The sequence below is a fragment of the Dipodomys merriami genome, unplaced genomic scaffold, assembly GCF_024711535.1.
Source record: "Dipodomys merriami isolate MVZ:Mamm:240054 unplaced genomic scaffold, mDipMer1.0.p SCAF_667, whole genome shotgun sequence".
Taxonomy (NCBI): domain Eukaryota; kingdom Metazoa; phylum Chordata; class Mammalia; order Rodentia; family Heteromyidae; genus Dipodomys; species Dipodomys merriami.
In genome coordinates this window covers 77,656-97,466 of record NW_027206254.1, presented here as the reverse complement: position 1 = coordinate 97,466, position 19,811 = coordinate 77,656, and the positions used below count along the sequence as shown (strand labels likewise).

Genomic DNA, 19,811 nt, shown 5'->3' with positions numbered 1-19,811 from the left:
ATTTTAACTAAAATAGAAATTCCAAGATATTAGAGAAAGCAACTCATGAAAATTCTTCAATAAATCCTTCAAACATAGAAGTGTATACCCACGATATCATCAGCCTGGTGAGTGTATGTGTGTTCATACACATATAGTACATATACACAAACATACACATGAATATATATATGTGTGTGTGTATGTGTGTGTGTGTGTGTGTGTATATATATACCTTTAATATATATACCTTTAATATATACCTATATATATATATATATATATATACCTTTAAAAAGAAGTAATCAGAATATTCTTTTTTTTTTTTGGTCATAGGCTTGAACTCTGGGCCTGGGCACTGTCCCTGAGATCTTCAGCTCAAGGCTAGCACTCTTGAGCCATTTGAGCCACAGTGCCACTTTCAGTTTTCTGGTGGTTAATTGGAGGTAAGAGTCTCATGGACTTTCCTGCCTGGGCTGGCTTTGAATGGTGATCCTCAGATCTCAGCCTACTGAGTAGCTAGGATTACAAGCATGAGCCACCAGCACCTGGCTAGAATATTCTTATGTTTTGTTTTGTTTTGTTTTTCTTTTTTGCCAGTCCTGGTGCTTGAACTCTGGGCCTGGGTGCTGTCCCTGAGCTGCTTTTTGCTCAAGGCTAGCACTCTACCACTTGAGCCACAGCGCCACTTCCGGCTTTTTCTGTGGATGTGGTACTGAGGAATCAAACCCAGGGCTTCCTGCATGCTAGGCGAGCACTCTACCACTGAGCCACATTCCCAGCCCCTGGCTAGATATTCTTAAAGGAGATAAATGTTGTTATAATTGTTTTCCTTTGTGTGGGAACCTCACCTACACCTTTGTGTAGAGAACCTCCCCCTAAATCGTATAACTTCAAAGATAGGCACCATATTTTACTTTTAAAAAGCAGAAATCTAAATAATAAAAACACTGAATCTCTACTTTCAATGTAACCAGGACTATAGCAGCAGTTCATAAGAGTAGCTACTTCTCTAGAATAACTTCTTATGGGGAAATAATTTTTAAAGATAATGTTTCAAGACATTCACATTAATTTAGGATTATACTCAAAATTTTGGAATAATTTTAACTCATTTATATGCACAAAACCTTGAAGAGTGAATTTAAAGCCTGTCTCAGTTTCAAAAGACGTGCATCAGTAAGTTCATAACCTATTTCTTAAAATGAGAGAGAAGTTTAAAATCTTGATTGCAAGCAAGAGCACAATGACATTAGGGGAAGAGAATTCACTTGCCATGACCACTGAATGCCTCTGAAACTGCTAGACGGAATCCCAGGCATGACTTCAGAAGAACTGCCAGCTGAGCCCATCTTTACTCACACACTGCCTTGCTGTTCTGACAACCATAAGACACGCCAAATTACACTGACTTTGCAGTCAGACTCAGTGCAATCACAAAATATTTAACCAAGGTTTTAAAAATAATAAAGCATGTTTCAGATGAATATTTAGAAAAATATCATTTTGTGTTCTGCACTGAAATGCCAGACTATGATCTAAAATCCCACTTACACTCAAAATATTTACTCTATTAGAGGCAACTTTTTTTTTTTTTTTTTTTGGTCCGGTCGTGGGGCCTGAACTCTCGGCCTGGGCGCTGTCCCTCAGCTCTTCAGCTCAAGGCTAGCACTCTACCACTTGAGCCACAGCGCCACTTCCAGTTTTTTTTTTCTTTTTGCTTATATGGTGCTGAGGAATCAAACCCAGGGCCTCAGGCATGCAAGGCAAGCGCTCTACCACTGAGCCACCTTCCCAGCCCTAGAGGCAACTTTTAATAATGAAGTTCTGACTTATAGAAGAGAGCAATAAAAATAAATTAACATTACAAATTTGGTTCTTCCATAAATTCCAGCTTTCCTACAAAAAAAAAAAAGAAACTGCATCTATTTTTATACTGAAAAATGAACTAGGACTTAACCTCTTCATTTCCAGAGGAGCTCCCAAGTTACAATAAAATGGAGCCACACTTTTTAAAACCACAAACTAGTTAAAGGTAACCTGATATTTACACTAGGTGAAAAAGCAATTTAAATTTAGCAATATGGCTACACATGTATTTTAAAAGTATACTGTAGGAAGACCAAGGTACTCTAAAAGTTTTGGAATTTAGAAGAAATAGAAAATGTATATAACTGTCTCTTCAGATAGTCTCATACCCAACTCTGAAAAAAGTCCATGCAACAGAAGTGATTACTACAAATGGGGCACTGACGACTCAAGCCTGTAATCCTAGCTACTCAGAAGGCTGATATCTGAGAATCACACTTCAAAACCAGCCTGGGCAGGAAAGTCTGTTTAACTCTTTTCTCTACAAACTACCAAAAAAGTTGCAAGTTAAGCTGTGACTCAAATGGTAGAGCACTAGCTGTGAGAAAAAAAGCTCAAGGACAGAGCCTAGGCCCCGAGTTCAGTCCCTAGGTCAGGGCAAACTCCACCTCCCTCCCTCAAAAAAGTTTGCTACAGAGGATTACTGGTTTGTATTAATGAACATGATATTGTAAATAAGACAGCAAAGCTCGAGTATCATTAATAGTTCATATGGAAAGCTGTCTTTAAAATGTGATAGCCAATACTAAGATTTTATACTTAAGTATGATAAAAGAACTACGAATACCTTTCAAAAAACATTGTTGAAGGACATGTTCACTGTTATTATCACATTTTCTATAAAGAAAAAACTTCAAAAATGTAAACATTGATAAAAGAAAATACCACCAACCTAAAATTTGGGAGACTACCCAACTAAAATAAAAACTTATGAAAAATTACTGCTGTATGATTAAATATTTACAAAGATTTAATAAACTATCTTACACAAAATTTTCACCAGAATAGTAATTTACTGAATTTTAGTTAAGTATGATTATTCTGTAATCAAACTTTATAAATTTTATCAGAAACAAAACTAAAAATGTTTTAAGTTTTAAAAATTACTAGAAGTGATTGTTTTTATTCATGAATGCATATTTTTTCAAAATATATTTGTTAGTACACCTTAGTAAGATAGAAGTCGTACACTTCAATGTACTCTTTGCTCTACAAACACAAATCTTATACTAATAATGAAGAAGTTTGTTATCTAACAATGAATGTTGACGCTACTAAGTTTCAGAAGAAAAAATATACATATATATAAAATAAATGAGTATCACACTCACAACCGCCACAAAACCGTTGCTCAAAAAAAAAACAAAAAAGACAACTCAAGCAAAAAAAAAAAAAAAAAAAGGAGATGATGTACATGATTTCCAAATGATGATTCACCCTCAATGAATATTTTAAGTGATTGCAAAAGGCTGAAGTGATCAGATTATTCCAACTACCAAATACCAGACTACCAGAGTTCCTATTATCCAGAACTTAGCAAAACAGACCTTACAATTATCAAAAGGTTTTTTAAAAAAGTATTTTAAAGTTTCTTTTGAGAAGCAATACAATGCTAAATGGCAAGCTCCCATTCTAAATTTGTTTTATATAGGTATAAAATAAGATAAAAACTGTTGTGGAAATGGCCTCTGCCACCTCACACACATGTCCCAACTCCAGAAAAGGCACAGCAGAAAGCTTCCTAACCTGAAGAATGAAAACAAATGCTGTTATTCTAAAGCAGAAGTTTGTGAGAAAAAAAAAAGAACAGCAAAACAAGAAAACAAGCTATGGTTCAATCAATAATTTCTTCCCCAAAAGTATTTCAAATATCTGTCATAGTTTAGGAATAGTTCAGGAAGTTATCAAACTTACTACAATAAAGCCAAATGAACTGAGTACCTTTTTCTTTTCAAAGCTAGAAATAAGTCTGATTTTTCAATTTTAGAAGATCCAAATTGTGGAGCTATTGTCAATTATTAAGACGTCAAGAGTCTATCAGATTTGATTTTTCCCCTTCAGTAACATTTATTTTACTAGGAGAAGCAAAGAGCTAAGAGAAAATGTTACATTTCAAATTCTTTCAATATTACTATCTTTTTTGTTGTTGTTGTTGGTCGTGGGGCTTGAACTCTAGGCCTGGGCGCTGTCCCTCAGCTCTTCAGCTCAAGGCGAACGCTCTACCACTTGAGCTACAGCGCCACTTCCTCAATATTATTATCTTTCACTGATTCTAAGTAGCACATTTTACATTTCTCATCTTAGGTTTCTTTTTTCATTGTTTCTTTTACTCCTTAGTAAAAGAAAAAAATGAGTGGCATCCTAAAATTTGATGAAATAAAAGCTATAATAAACTAATAGATTAGTTTTATATAGTTTATGCAATATTACATATTGGATGCTAAATAGTAATTAACCTACCTATGCTACATTGGCAAAGATAAATGAAAGCAAAGTCCCTGGACTCTTAGGGGTTTTAGCAGGAAGGAAAATGGAATGCAAAAATGTCAAGCCATAATTACAAGGAATGATATAGTAAGTACCTGGCATAGAGACAGTAAACAGGATTGGTGATCTAACCTGATCAACAACATCACTGAGGCCTCCCTGGAGGCAAAGATGTGAGCTACAGAGGAGAGCTGCCAAGAAGTAATCAAGTATGGGACTGCAGAGGCAAAAAAGAACTGAATCTCTCTAGGTTTCATAAATTTTATGAAGACTTTGTCTCTGTTCTACACATACAGATTGAAACCAATGGGGAAGGCAACTAAATGTTTCTGAAACACAAAATTCAACTTGTGTCTATCTTGAGAAACATCCCTCAGGCCATACTGCAAAGAATGAGTGTGTTTAGCACACAAGGGTACCTACCATAAGATCAATGACAATAATCATACTGTAAGTTTGGACGTAAAGGATTAAGCCAGTATAATGTCAAGAGGGATGGGGGAAAAAAGAGATATTTGAGACAAAATGAAAAAAATAAGATCAGATGAGGGTTTAAAGAATATTCAGGACAATACGGTACCCAAGGTTTCCTGCATAGCTGGAATCATGGAGTAACATCTGCTAAGCTGAGAAATGCTATGGAAATCTACACTCAGAGGGACAGAGATGTCAAAAGATAGTTAAACCCATGAAGTTTACAGTGTTACAAGCTTTAGTCATCTGTTTAAAGGTATTTTACCTACAGTAGGGGTAGAAATACCTAAGAATTGACAAATGGTAACCAAGACCTCAACAGAGAAACTCCCATCTTAAAATCCTAGATAGATGAAGAATGGTGAATCACTAATAATCACTAATAATCTTATAGTACTATAGTGGAGTTATTAAGAAGTGAAAGCAAAAATAAGTTGGCTGAGGAAGGAAGAAGACATGGAGATTACAGGTAGTTTTAAGTTTGGGCACACAGAAGGGTGGGGCAGTAGTTAATAGAATTAGATATTAATCAATAGAAGTTTGAAAGACTAACATGTTTCTATGTATATGAGGACAGTTGGAAAAATATGGAAAAAGAATACAAAATCTTAAGACATAACAAAATGCAAAGTTGGTGAGATCAAGATCATAGCTGGAGTTAAAAGGGATATGTGCTCAAAAAGGTAGATTCATGTTTGGTATTAGGATAATGAAGAAGTCCCAGGTAATTTCTAACTTCATTTCAAAGATGGAAGTGAGACACCCTTGTAAGAAACCTACATGTTTTTCTGTGCAAGGGAACTAAGATGAAGTAAAATACTTGTGCTTTTCTGGCTGTAGCTGGGTCATAGAAAACATTTTTCACACTCTAATCCATTCACTCCTCAAAAATACACCTAAGAGGCACATATGTTATTAGCCCCTTCACAGAAGTGGAAACCGAGGCACCTGACCTGCCTCAGGTGAAAGGCCAGTGATAGTCATTCCAACAGTGACTTTAGACAGCCATAGCTCAATGTGCCATATGACCTCAGGTAGTTTAAGACTGACCTTGCAGCACTATGCCACTATAGATCGATGGTTTGGAGAATACTTAAAATGTTAACTCCAGATAGCTAAGGATAAAACCTGCATTAATTACCTCATTTTCAAGTAATTTAAAAGTTTAGTTATAACCAAGAAGTCCACTAGCTCATACTAGTGAGAAATAATCTTTGATCTTCTGAGAAAACTTCCTAAGAGCACTAAGTAGCATTATATTTATATTAACCTCCATTACAACATCTGGGCATCTCAAAGGTTGCATAGGTATTTTCTATTAAAACATTTGTTCAGTGCCTATTGTGTAGAATTCAAGTGTTAAAACTCAGGAAGTCAAGTAGTAAACAAACCAACATATGTACTTTAAACAGAGATATTATGAGGGAACCAACCTACTAAAGAATGAAGGTCAGGGGGTAGAACTAGACATTTAGATGACTAATAATGGTACCTAATGAGAAAACATATAAACTGAAATATAAAAATGGAGGGAGCAGAAAAGAGTTAGAAATTCAGATACTGAGTGAAAAAGCCCAAGATGACCAGCAAAGAAGAGTGAAGATAAATTTGGAGAATAGTAATGTTATATCATGGGTCATGTTATTGCTTGTGAAAGGGAAAGCAATTGAGTATTAAGGCAATTGAATCAGCTGGGCACCAGTGGCTCACACCTGTAAAATACTAGTTGCTCACAAGACTTAAAAAGTGAGGATCACAGTTGAAAGCCAGCCTGGGCAAAAAAATTCATGAGAATTTTATCTCAAAGTAATCACCAAAAAGCCAGAAGTGGAGCTATGGCTAAAGTGGTAGAGTGTTGAACAAAAAAAGCTCAGGGATAGCATTGAGGCCCTAAGTTCAAGCCCCAAGACCAGCACCAAAACAAAATAAAAGGATTATAGTAAATCATATCCAAGCAGAGGACAAGACATAAAGTGAAACCACTAAGTGCTTTGGTGACAGTTCAGGAAAAATGACAGTGATTTGAAAAGATGTTCAAAAATGATTAGATCTGAGAGGGATTTAGTAGGAAAATCTGAACTTTGGCAAAGAAACAAAGAACATTGGAGAAACTGGGTTATGGAAAAGAAGTCTATGAAAAAGATGTTGAAGATCAGGTCATTGAAGAACTGTAATGCTATGAGGTTACACACACTTTAATTAGAGTAGCCCAAATCAAACACTGGTAATACCAAACTCTGGTGAGAATGCTGAGCAACAGAACTCTAATATGTGATACCTGCAAGAAACTCACTTTGGCTACAAAAACACATAGAAATTAATAGTAGATGGATAAGTAGATGCCAGTGGCTCAAACCTGTAATCCTAACTGCTGGGAAGGCTGAGATCTGAGGATCATGACTTCAAGACAGCCCCAGAAGGAAAGTCCATGAGATTCTTATCTCCAATTAACTATCAGAAAAGGAAGTGAGATGGAGCAAGTGGCAGAGCAGTAGCCTTGAGCAAAAAAAGCTCAAGAACAGCACCCACGTTTAAGCCCCAGAACTAGCAACAAAAAGCAGATGAACAGAGACAGATACTATGCCAACACTAATCAACAGAAAGTGAAGAAGCTATACTCATTTCAGACAAAGCAGACTTTAGAACAAGGAAAACAATCATGGATAAACAGGAGTATTACATAATGATTTAAAGTAATACTCCCAGAAAACATTAAACAAAAACTGGTAGAAATTCAAAAAGAAATAAACAGATCTGCAACTACAGACTTACATACCTACTGGTAATTGATAGATCATGTGAGCATAAATCAATGAAAACTTAGGAGAATTTGGTAACACTAGCAATCAACCAAATCTAAATCTAGGCTCCTTCATTCTACATCATCAAAATCATATTCTTCTCAAGCTCACATGGAACAATCAGTAAGATAGATCACATTCTAGGTAGTAGAACACATAGCAAAAAATGTAAAAGAATACAAATCATGCTCTCAATCACAATGGAATTTAAACTAAAAATGAACACACACCAATTATTTGCAGGTAGACAAAAGACCCTTAAAATCCATAGAAACTCGATAACACACTTCTAAACTTCACATGAGTCAAAGCAGTAGTCTCAAGAGAAACCTTAACATTGTTAAGATAGTGGTACTCACTAGACACTATGCAAGAAACTATACAACTTGTGGGGCTGGGAAGGTGGCTCAGTGGTAGAGCGCTTGCCTTGCATGCCTGAGGCCCTGGGTTCGATTCCTCAGCACCACATAAGCAAAAAGAAAAAAGCCGGAAGTGGCAGTGTGGCTCAAGTGGTAGAGCGCTAGCCTTGAGCTGAAGAGCTGAGGGACAGCGCCCAGGCCCAGAGTTCAGGCTCCATAACCGGACCCAAAAAAAAAAAAAAAAAAAAAAAAAAAAAAAAAAAAAAAAAAAAAAAAAGAAACTATACAACTTGTGGACAGGGATAGAAGGGAAAAACTGGGAGAGAGGGAAGAGGAGGTGATATCCAAAAAAAAAAAAAAAAAGTATTAATGATTACAATTACCTGACTTATGAAATAACCCCTTAGTATATCATCTTTATAATAACACTTTAAAATATTTATTAGAAAATAAGCTAAAGGAAGATGAGCTGTAACAAATAGTGCTTAGAGGGAAATATAAGGCAGTAAATCCACATATCAATAATTAACTTTTATGGAAAATTAGAAATAGAAAAACAATATATACCTAAAACAAAAAAAATCATCAGAAATCAATGAAAGTGAAATACTGGAATATTTTTGAATATGGTTAAAAATAGAGAAAAATCAGCATAACCAAAATCTAGTTCTGTGACCAAGGAACAAAAAACAAAACCAGAAGACACACACACACACACACACACACACACACACACACACACACACACACACACACACACACACACACACACACACACACACACACACACACACACACACACACACACACACACACAAATAGAGAACAATTGAAGGAGCTATAACTGATTCCATAAATATTATGAGAATCCTATTCACACAAACTTGATAACTTAAACCAATTCCTTGAATGATACAAACTACTAAACTCACAGGGGGAAAAAATAGAAGAAGACTATATCTATTAAAGGAATCGAATTAGTAGTCAGCAACTTTCTCAAACAGAATGTACTAGGCTGCTGGCTGCACTTGTAAACTCAACTAAATAGCAAATTAAATGATACCAATTTTCTACAATCTGTAAACAAAATGTTCATAAATGAAATCTAACAGTATGTACAAAAAATTATAGACCATAGACAAATGAAATTTATTCCATGTATGAAAATCAATCGAATTGGCCAACTATAGAAAAAAACTCATTTGCCATATCAATAAATGCAGAAAAGGCAGTTGACAAGGCTCAATATTACTTCATCATTTAAAACTCTGAGCATAATTGAAACTCCTTTGCACAACTACTTTTTTAAAAAATAAAAAAAGCAAACCAGTAATTGTGTGGGATGGCAGTGGCTCTGAGCAAACCCAATAGAGTACCTACAACAAAATCACACTTCCTGGTTAGAAACCTGGTGTCTTCCTCTGACCCTGGCAACAGAACAAAGGATATACTAAACATCAGATGGATAAGCTATGCTAGTATATGAGGAAATGAAAGATATAAAGTATGAGAATAAATCACTGTTTTTAAGCTGTGGGTCTGGCTCCAGTGGTAGACCACCTGCTTATCAAGTTCAAGGTCCTCAGTTGAAACAGTACTTCAAAATACTTAGATAAAACAAATAACAAACTGTCTTTGTTCACAGGTAATTATGACTGTGTATGTTGAAATCCCTGGGAATTCAAGTACTCCTGTAACCAAATAAGTTATTATGTATTTTAGTAAGGTTACAGAATATACAATAGTCAATTGCAGGGCTGGCAGTTTGACTCAAGTAATAAGAATACTTGTCTAATAATAATTCTGAGGTCCTGAATTCCAGCCCTAGGAACACCAAGAGAAAAGTAATTGCCTTCTTGTCCACTAAAAATGAGTAACAAAAATTTTAAAAACACAACACTGCTACTGAGCATGAGAGTATACATCTGTAATCCCAGCTAATGGAAAGGTACGGACAGGATTAAAACACTCAAGGCCCAGCCTATTACCATGTCTTAAACTCAAAAACAAAAAGGTTGGCATTGTGAATCAAGTAGTGAAGTGATTACCTAATATTCTATAGGCCCTGAGTTCAATCTGCAGTACTGATGAAGAGTGGAAGCTCAGAGTTACAGGTTTGGGGATATTCTGGAGAGCTGCAACACTATATTAAAAACCCCAAATGGCCAGGCATGTAGTACACAACTGTATCACAAAAGTGAGTCAGGAGGATCCTAACTTTAAGGCTAGCCTAGACCACATAGTGAAACTGTCTCATACACACACACACACACACACACACACACACACAATAAATGGGAAAACAAAATGATTTTTAAAAGTTAGGAAGAAATCTAACAATATATGATTTCATATAAAATCTACAAGAGCATAAAACTAAAAGTTGATGAAAAATAAAAGTTTTAAAAACTGGGAAAATGTTCTCTATCATCACATGTAAGAAGGCTCAAAAATGCCGTTATGTTTTTCCCAAATTAATTTGCAACCCAATCAAAAATCTCACCAAATTATTTTGTGTATGCAGACAGTGGAAAGCAAGATGCAAAGTTGGAGGAATACCGTATTCTTTCTCCCCAAAAGAAAGTCAATATAACACAAACCTACACTTTCACAAAAATTAGCTCAAAATGGATCATAGATCTAACTGTAAAACACAAAACTAACAGAAGAAGAGGGAGGCAGAGAGAGAAAAAGAGGAAGAAGGAAAGACCAGGGAAGAAACGTAAGGAACTAATCAAGGTGAACTTGGACTTAACAGGCTATACAAACACTGCCAAATCATAACAAAGAAAAAAGTACAAAGTGGATTCAATTAAGTCTCTACAAAAGACTTTTTAAAAAGATGAGCAAAAAGTCACAGGCAGACACCTCACTAAAGAAAATAGAGATGGAAATTATATGAAAAAGATGTTGAGCATCAGATGATTAGGGAGCTGTGAAGCAGAGGCACTACTACACACCTACCAGATTAGCTAAAATCAAACACCAGCACCAAACACTGATGAGAAAGTGGAGCCACAGAACTCATTTCACTTTAGATGACAGATTTCTAGTCCCTGAGTAAGAGTCACGCAAAAGGTTACTATATGATCGAGGGAGGCATAAATGGGGACCACTTATTTCTAGGGCAGTCAAACTATTCTATGTGTTATCAACTGATTGTGGACAAGTCTTTAATCACACATCAATATTTGCTCGTCAACTACAGCAAATGTATTACTTCAATGTAAGATGGAAAAGATTAGGAAAGCTATAGGAAAGGTAACTCCAAAATGGAAATTATTTTTCTGGTCAACTTTTGTCTAAAACTGTTTTTTTTTTTCACATGATCACTGCATACATAGTAAAAAACTATTTGATATATCAAGATTCTAAGTGAGGTTTCCTTCTTTAGGGCAAAGACATTTCAGACAATGATGTAATGGCATTTAGACAGAACTGCTTTCAAATGTTATCTTCATTCCCTGGTTCACTGCTCTTAGTCAGGATGTTACCCCTGAACTTCAGTATCTTTATGTCTAAAGGAAAAAAGTACTGCCATTCTCATGTTAAGTGAATTTAGGAAAGTAAATGTGAAGCGCATCTAGTAGGCTTGTTTTCACGTCTGCTTTCCCTTAAACTCTAAATCAGACAAAATAGCCCTCCATTATCCATGTGTTCCTCATCTATGGATTCAACCGATATTTTCAACTTATGGACTGAAAATATTGGGGAGGGAGGTTCCTATACAACACATGTAAATTTCTGTCCCAATTCTTTTCAGTACTTCTTACATAGTATATTGAATTGTAAGTAATCTAGAGGTAATCTGAGCTGTAGGTTATGTGGGTACTTTTATGCAGATGCTATCATTTTATAAACATGATGAGCATCTTTGGATTTGGGAGCCATAGGGGAGCTTGAAACCGGTCTCCCAAGGAACTAAGTGGCAACTGTTATATCCTACTTGTGTTTTTCAATCAGGGGTACTAGTACCTTTAGATGTATATTTAACCATTTTAATAAACATCTTGTTTTCCTTGAAGTTGTTCTAATATTGGGGGGAAAATATTAGAACTTGTAACTACTAGTTATGCCCCCAACAAGGTTGCTATGGTAAACTATATACACTAAACTTCAAGGTGCAACACAAGACCAAGCTCACATTAGACTCAGACTTCGGTGCTATATTTACATACATACATAGATATAGATATATAGATATATAGATGTATAGGTATGTCAGGGGAGGGGATGTCACTATACAATTTCTCTGCTGAAGAGAATCTCAAAAAGCAAAAATCTAAGTGCCTTACTGGATAAACAAGAGAACAAATTGGTATGAGGATTCTATAGACAAACTTAATTTCATGTGTTTTAATAGACCAGGAAGAGTACATCTGGCTGGATCAGTGTCACACACTAAGAACTAGGTTAATGTTCACAGATGTTCATAAGACCTTTAAGGATCACAAAAAACGTGTTGCGAATAAAAACGTGAATCTTTGATTTGTAGAAAAGCTAGAGTTTAGAATTGAGAGTTAATAGCTGGTCTTCAAAACTGTCATAAATGAAAGGAATCATACTCGCTCTCTTGTCCAAAACAAAGATAAAAAACTAGAGGTAACCTGTCTCTGAGCTGGTTGTAAGGAGGTGAGTCCAGGATTAATTATTCATCAGTAGTATCATATTAAAAATGAGGTGTTTCTGGATAAGTTATCTTGTATGTAAAGTGAGGGTAATGAACCTAAGGTAATTTTCAAATTAAAAAGGGTACAGGAGCAAATTTTGGATCAATACTTAACATAAGACTTTCCTGAACATGCAAACAACTACCTCATGAAATAGTGACTAATTTACAGTAATTTTTGTTTTATGTAGAATAAAATGGAATAAACAGCAAATTCTGTTAAGGCTAATTGTCTACAAACTGGAGTTCTTATAAAAAGAACTTAAACATGATGTAAGATTATTGTGTTTTCTATGGTACCAATGATTGAATAATGCGTATTATACAATTAACTCGAGAAAAAAATTTTCATTATTTTCATTCAATACTGTTGTTTTAGATATTATATTAACATTCAATTCCTTGAACCTAGTTAATATTCCTCAAGTAATAATGGCATTACTTTCTCCTCCCAGTGATTTTTTTTTTCCTCCTATATACAAGGCAACGGTATTAATTTTTATTATGCTACTGTGGGGCGACTCAGAGCCTCTCCCTTCACTTTTTCACTCAGAGCTGGTGGTCTACAAAAAAAGCCACATTTCCATTTCTGGCTTTTTGACTATTATTGGAGATAAGAGTCTTCAAGATTTGACTGCCACACTGGCTTTTTCATCTTTGGCTCCTCAGTAGCTAGGATTATACGTAAAAGCCGCCAACACCATGCACAATATTTCTTAAATTTGGGAATAAAGGATTCACAAATAACTCTAAGTAAATATTTTATATATTTTATAAAATGTCTTGTTTTTTTTTTTGTCGGTCATGGGGCTTGAACTCTGGGCCTGGGCGCTGTCCCTCAGCTCTTCAACTCAAGGCTAGTGCTCTACCCCTTGAGCCACAGCACCACTTCCAACTTTTTCTGTTTATGTGGTGCTGAGGAACTGAACCCAGGACCTCTAGCATGCAAGGCAATCACTCTACCATTGAGCCACCTTCCCAACCCTATCTTAGTTTTTCTTATACCAAAATAAAGATTGTTTTCTAAGATCAAGGTGTCATTTGATAAAAAACAAGGCAGAAAAAGCCCAAAAAATCCACAAGTATTCAACTTTCCATGCAAAGGGTAGTAGTATTTTTATAAAGCTCAGAAATCCAGAAATACTTGAGGCCAAGTGTAATAATGCACACCTGTAATTCCAGGTACTAGGGAGGTTGACACAGAGGATCACAAGTTTGAGACCAGCATGGGCAACATAGGGGAATCCCTGTTTCAAAAGACAAAACAAAAACCCACTAAATTAAATATGGGTCATAAACATTAGAGGAGCAAAGGCATAGATGCCTGGTAATATCAAAGGTTTCATATACAGACTACAATGTGCATGGGCATGTTTCTAAACCCACTTCAAATTCCTATAAATTTGCTGTTTATCCATTTCTGTTTAAACTTTTCTTTTTAAACTCAAGAAGTTTCATCTCTTCAACATCTTTCCAAAATCATAAGGATCTGTTGTAGTTTACTTTGTCATAATACAGGGAACATTATTTTGAACATTTTCCTACCTATTTCATACCTTACCTCTTGAGCAGAGATCCCTTTGATCATAATTCCTGTAAATTCCGCTGCAAACTTCAAAGTTTCCTAACATTTTTACTGGAGTAACCTAATTACCTTACATGAACATATATAGCAGGGAGAAAAATTTCCAGAATTCTCATGTGTTCTTTTTGAAACACCCATTGCTCATATTTTAGGACTAAATGAATAACTTGGTTAAGGACAGCTAAGCACTGACATACTGTCCAATTGTTTCTATATAGCAAAGGAAAATAAGAACTGTACAGCCAGGCAATGGTGGCTCACACCTATAATCCTAGCTACTCAAAAGGCTGAGATTCGAGGATCACAGTTCAAAGTCAGCCAGGCAGGAAAGTCCATGAGATTCCTTATCTTCAATTAACCACCAGAAAAACTAGAAATGGAGCTGTGGCTCAAAGTGGTAGAGCACTAACCTTGAGTGTGAAAACTCAAGCACTGAGTTCAAGCCTCACAACCGATCCAAAACTAAAGCTAAAAATAAAATTGTGCAGTCATCCTGCTGTGTCTGTTTCTAAACAGAAGCTACCAAAGGAGGGAAAAAAACCCCACAACTCCTCCCACCAAAAAATTAAGTCAACCTTTGTATACTCACTAAAGATTAATCAGAAATCAGATTTTTATATTATAGTTTATCTAATTAATGCTGGTGAAACCATAAGCTTATTGTTTTTATAACCTTGAATATACAATGGTAAGCCAAACCAACATTCTGTAATATTTTATTTTGAAGGCTATTGAAAGTGTAGAGAAAAGTCTATGGCAGAAAAATTATTTATTTAAAACTTTCATTTCACCGTTATCTTTGTAATATTTCTGGTAAATTTCAGTGATACAGGATACTTTTTGTCCCCCATTCCCTTTTCCTGTTGTTCTATACACATATAGGAAAGGTTTATATCTGTGTATGTGTATGTGTACGTGTATGTATCTAGATATATCCATATATATATCTAGATATATTTAAATATATCCATATTTATATATGTATCTATATATCTAGATACACACACATAAACACATTACATATATAGTATTCACATAAACTATATCCTTACGCTGAAATATATTATGTAAACTTTTTAATGACTATGATTCTAAAAATAAAAGACTTTGTCTCCAGAATCTTTTAACTCATATTTTCCAAACTTACCAGATTAACAAAGCCAAGAATTTTGGCTTCCTTTCCTTTGCCCCAAATGGTAACAATTCCAAATTATAATTTTCTTTGGTAATTCTCATTTGTTTCAAAGTGTAATTCCTTAGGGGAGCCAAATTATGTCACTGTAGTCCAGGTTATAGCTTACTAATTCAATTTTTTATCTCTTGTTTAGGACCCCATCTTAATGTTTATATTAATGTTTTAGAGTCCATTTCTTATATAACTCTTCTTCAAATCCAATAAAAATCCACTTGTAGATCCTGCATAAAGGGTAAACTGTTTTAGTGGCTTCCAGAAAGTTTACATGGCTGTAAAAGACAAGAATCACTAAAACAAAAGTGACTTCTATGTTGTCTTCATTAGGTTAAAAGCAAGAGACTGAAGTCATGATTTCTCCTTCTGTAGTTCTGATGTTCAAGAAAAACTAAAATACAAAATGTGTCTCTTCTGCTGCTGACAACTCTCATGTACTGTGTACTTTTTCAATCAGCCATTATTTGTTTTTTCTTTCTGTTTTCAGTAGAAAAAATATCTATGTATTATTATGCAAGGAGATAAATTTTGGTCATCCTAGCCTTAAACTTTTTGACCAAATTTTACTCCTGGTATTTACAATATTGACTCTGGAGTTTTAATGATTTAAACTTATTTTTCCTCAAAAAAGTATACTATCAGAAGAGATTATATATTCAGAAAGAGAACGACACATAATAATAAAATACACTAAAAAGTACTATTGCAGTTTTCACTTTCTAGTCCTGAAACAGAAATAAGTCATTTATCAGTAAGTGTATTTTTTTCATGGAGAAAATATTTATTAGTTTTCAAATGATCACATAATACAAATATTATACAATTATCATTCTAGAAAAATAGCTTATATTAATATTCATAAACACTGAAAAATATAGGACTGTGTATTGTGACACGAAATTATTTTTAAAAAATCTGAAAGGAAAATGCATCAAAATAAAAATTCAAACAAATCAATTCACATCAATATACAAAAAGGCTCACTTTTAAATATCTTGCAGTAGTGGTATGAGGTAAATAGAAATGCACTTACATTTCTTTGCACACTTTAAGGAACAGAGCTAAGGTTTAATTAAAGCACGAGATTAAGAGATTAAATCATTTTCATCTTCAAAGCTAAATAAAAAAATTAATAATCTCACAGGCCATAAAATAGTTTATATTGTGGTTCAAAGGATTCAACTATTTTCTAAGCAAATCACTTTCAGTTTCCTGAATTCTTTTTAAAGTGTTAGTTTTTCCAATTTATGTGTTTATAAACTGTCTTATTAACACTTAGCAAAAAACAGTCAGAAATAAAACTGTAATCATTTGTGGGAATTCAGAGCTCTCTGGGGAAAATTTTAGTTGAAATTGATTTTTAAGCTTACTTTTAGTACTATATTATGAAAATGTATTTATAATTAATGAGGAAAAAAACAGTTCTTACAGCCAAGAAAGACTAAAGGTCAGGTTATAATTTATAAATGTGGCTTCTAAAACCTTTTCTACAGTATTTAAGTTGCTTCCATTATTACCAAAAGAATACAAAATTGGCAACATCAAGTGATTTTCAAATTTTTCTTTAATAGTTTTTGACTGACCAGTTACTAGAAACCAAAGAAAGAAATTAACATTCTGATAACTAGTTCTATTGAAAAACTGATAGTTTGCCTATTTTCTAACATTTATACCTATAGGTTTATTCTAATACTATAAACGTGGCTTAGCTCTGCAAACTACTGTGCTGTGATAGTATTTAGTATGCCTTCAATACAAAAATAATACCTTCATGTTTAAAAGGTATTTCTTTTAGAGGATAGATAAAGTTTTTGATCTCAAAATGTAATATTAAGGCTCAAGACCAGCAAAAGATGAACTAAAGACTATGTTGCAGTAACTATAGAGTAACTAAGAAGTTCACCCTTTACTAGTACCCTGAAGCATCAGGTAACAAAAAAAGTTTCATGAAGTTTTTTGGATTTTCTATACTTAAAAAAAAGTAAGTTTGCCTACTTCAGTAAGAATAATTTTCAGTCCCAACCAATCTTTTTTGTGAAACAGATATAGAGAACTGCTTTAAAAGAAAGAAGTTTCTCAAGCTTCCTCTATTTTAGTCTTCTGAATAGAAAGGAATATTTTCATGGCCATATAATACTCCAATCTGAAAAAATTATTTCATTATCTGAGCCTTTCCATTTTCAGACCAAGAGTAAACCAAAGTAAATCTTAAAAGTTTATAAATAACAAGATCAGGTGGCTCGCTCATCCTTGTGTCTTCTAGACATATTGCATGGATCCATTCACCACTGCCTTCCAAACTGCAGATGCTGGCATGTGTGACAGATATCATCCATGAAGGCTCTGCTAGAAGAATTCCTTTTGCTGAAGAAGTATGATGTTTTACCAGTTGAAAGAAATCTGGGCAATTAGAGAACAAATAAACCGGTCTCCCATTATCAAGATACCTGGAGTCACAGAAGGAATCCACCAAGGAAAAATGAAAACTTGCCAAAGGCACCAAGTTCACATTCTACCCTACCCATTGTAGAAGATAAGAACTTCCTGGAATCAAATCCTACCCTTGGCATCAATGAAACTAAGAGAAAGCCATCTTAATGCCATTGGAAAACTCTCACAAATAGGGATTAGAAAAACCACTTTTGAGTATATACAGCTTTCAGGAATATTACATCCTGAAACTTACACTCATTCATATTTATTTTAATAAAGAATGAAGCCTAGATTTGACAGTAAAACCACAACAGATCTAATATGAAGGCCTAACATTTAAGGTAGGAAAAAGACCAAAAAGTTCTCACTAGCAGGGTAGGATAATATATGGACATCTGAACTGTATAAATTAAGAGATTTCAGATATCCAGCTTGCCCAAAGATGAAATATAGAAACTTTTAAATTACTGGAATATAAAAGGGCACTTTGAAGTCCACTATTACCATAAAGGCCAAAATGGGTAAACATTCCCTTTTGTAAACTGATGTAGACTAGCTAGGCATTCAACAAATCATGTGCCCCAAATCTTCCACTGCTTTTATTATCTGGAGAGAAAATTAAATAAATTTTACGTTTCTTTTTTTGAATGGGCACTAGTTGGCACTCTCAGAAAAACGAACAGATTTTAGTCCCACCTGGTTCATATAAGAACCCAAGGAGTTTACCAATAGGATAAAATGGGCAATGCAAGGACACTCCAATCTAGAAATAAACCCAAGTAAATAATGGAAAGCACCCACTTGTTTATTATCCTTTCCCACTCTCTCCAGAAGCTGGATATTCTGTCTCCAAGGGTTCAGTGGAGAAAGTGGACCCCTGACGTCAAAAGCTCTCCGTAGTCTTGGCTGTATCTGTGGTTCTAGGATCACTCCTTGCACCTCTGGTAGGAGAGAAGCACTGAAATAGAGAGCTGAATATAGATTTAAAAAAAATTCTTATTAAGAAATCACATTCTCTGGTCATTTGAGTTTGTAATGACTTATCCTTAGGACAAAAAGGAACTATCTTTGGGCATACTTCCTTAAGTGCCTTCTTAATTTGAATTTTAGAAGTCTGTTACCACAAATGATTAATTCCTCAGGAGCTATTACGAAGGGACCTGCATTGGTCTAAGCCATAACACACTGTGTGACAAACCACTCAACTACAAATAGAAGATAGAAGCAAAAACTAAATTATGACTGGAAATAAGATCATAATTATCTTAAAGGGACAGGGGGAGTCCCTGTTCATTCTTCTGTCAAAGAGAAGAAGATGGATTGAAAAGCAGAAACAGAATAATCAAACATATTTACAGGAATGCTACTAAACCTTGGCAATGTCTAAGAAGCTAAATTTTCAAGTCTTCAACAATTTAAAGAATTAACCTCTCTAAAGGCCAATATTAAAGTAATACAAGGCTAAACTTGCTTTTTGTCAAAGCTGTAACTACTGACAACTGAAAAATGCTTATTCTTCAAGCATCCATCTTTGCAACTGAAGGGCAGAATAATGGGCACAGGTACTTTAGATTCAGTATCTTTTTTTAAATGCATGATCATTTTGTTTTCAGTCAAGATCGACCAGGAATAATCATTAATGGCTACAATGTAGAAATTAAAGCAGTAAGATATGCAAAACTATAGATGATGGTAAAGATACTGGAAAATAGCTTTATTATAGGAATAGGTAAATAGAGAGAAGAAGTTCAAAGCACATAGTATCTGACCAAGGAAAAGTTGAAAGGAGAATAAGAGAGGCAGATATATATATATATGTATATATATAATATTATATATATATATACATATATATGTATGTATATATAAAGTTACTGGGAATGCAGGATATATTTTTAAGTGTTGCCTCAGGAAAATAGATGAATTCTACTTTGTGGCACAGAGTGATATGTCCCTAGTAAATTTC

General features: G+C 34.6%; 1 protein-coding gene and 1 long non-coding RNA gene across 8 annotated transcripts in view; one reads left to right on the top strand and one right to left on the bottom strand.

The window, feature by feature from the left end:
- The window catches only part of LOC138815762 (uncharacterized), a 59,972-nt gene that overhangs the window by 1,980 nt on the left and 38,181 nt on the right, over positions 1-19,811 (top strand). Inside the window, exon 2 of one of the 3 annotated variants that reach the window (XR_011368461.1) lies at positions 316-425. The exons of the other annotated variants lie outside the window; for them this stretch is intronic. This is a non-coding gene — a long non-coding RNA (uncharacterized lncRNA). The remainder of the gene's footprint in view (positions 1-315; positions 426-19,811) is intronic. 3 annotated transcript variants of the gene reach the window in all.
- The window catches only part of LOC138815760 (TSC22 domain family protein 1), a 93,089-nt gene that overhangs the window by 45,614 nt on the left and 27,664 nt on the right, over positions 1-19,811 (bottom strand). Inside the window, exons 3-4 of one of the 5 annotated variants that reach the window (XR_011368458.1) lie at positions 18,647-18,816; positions 13,767-13,885 (exon numbers count right to left, since the gene is read on the bottom strand). The exons of 1 other annotated variant lie outside the window; for it this stretch is intronic. Coding sequence is in view for 1 of the 4 variants with exons in the window: in XM_070005133.1 (XP_069861234.1) it covers positions 18,729-18,816 (88 nt within the window). In the remaining 3 variants the exon portion in view is untranslated. Of the gene's footprint in view, positions 1-13,766; positions 13,886-16,236; positions 18,817-19,811 lie in introns of those variants that run through there. 3 more of the 5 variants (XR_011368457.1, XR_011368456.1, XM_070005133.1) reach the window with 3 other exon arrangements.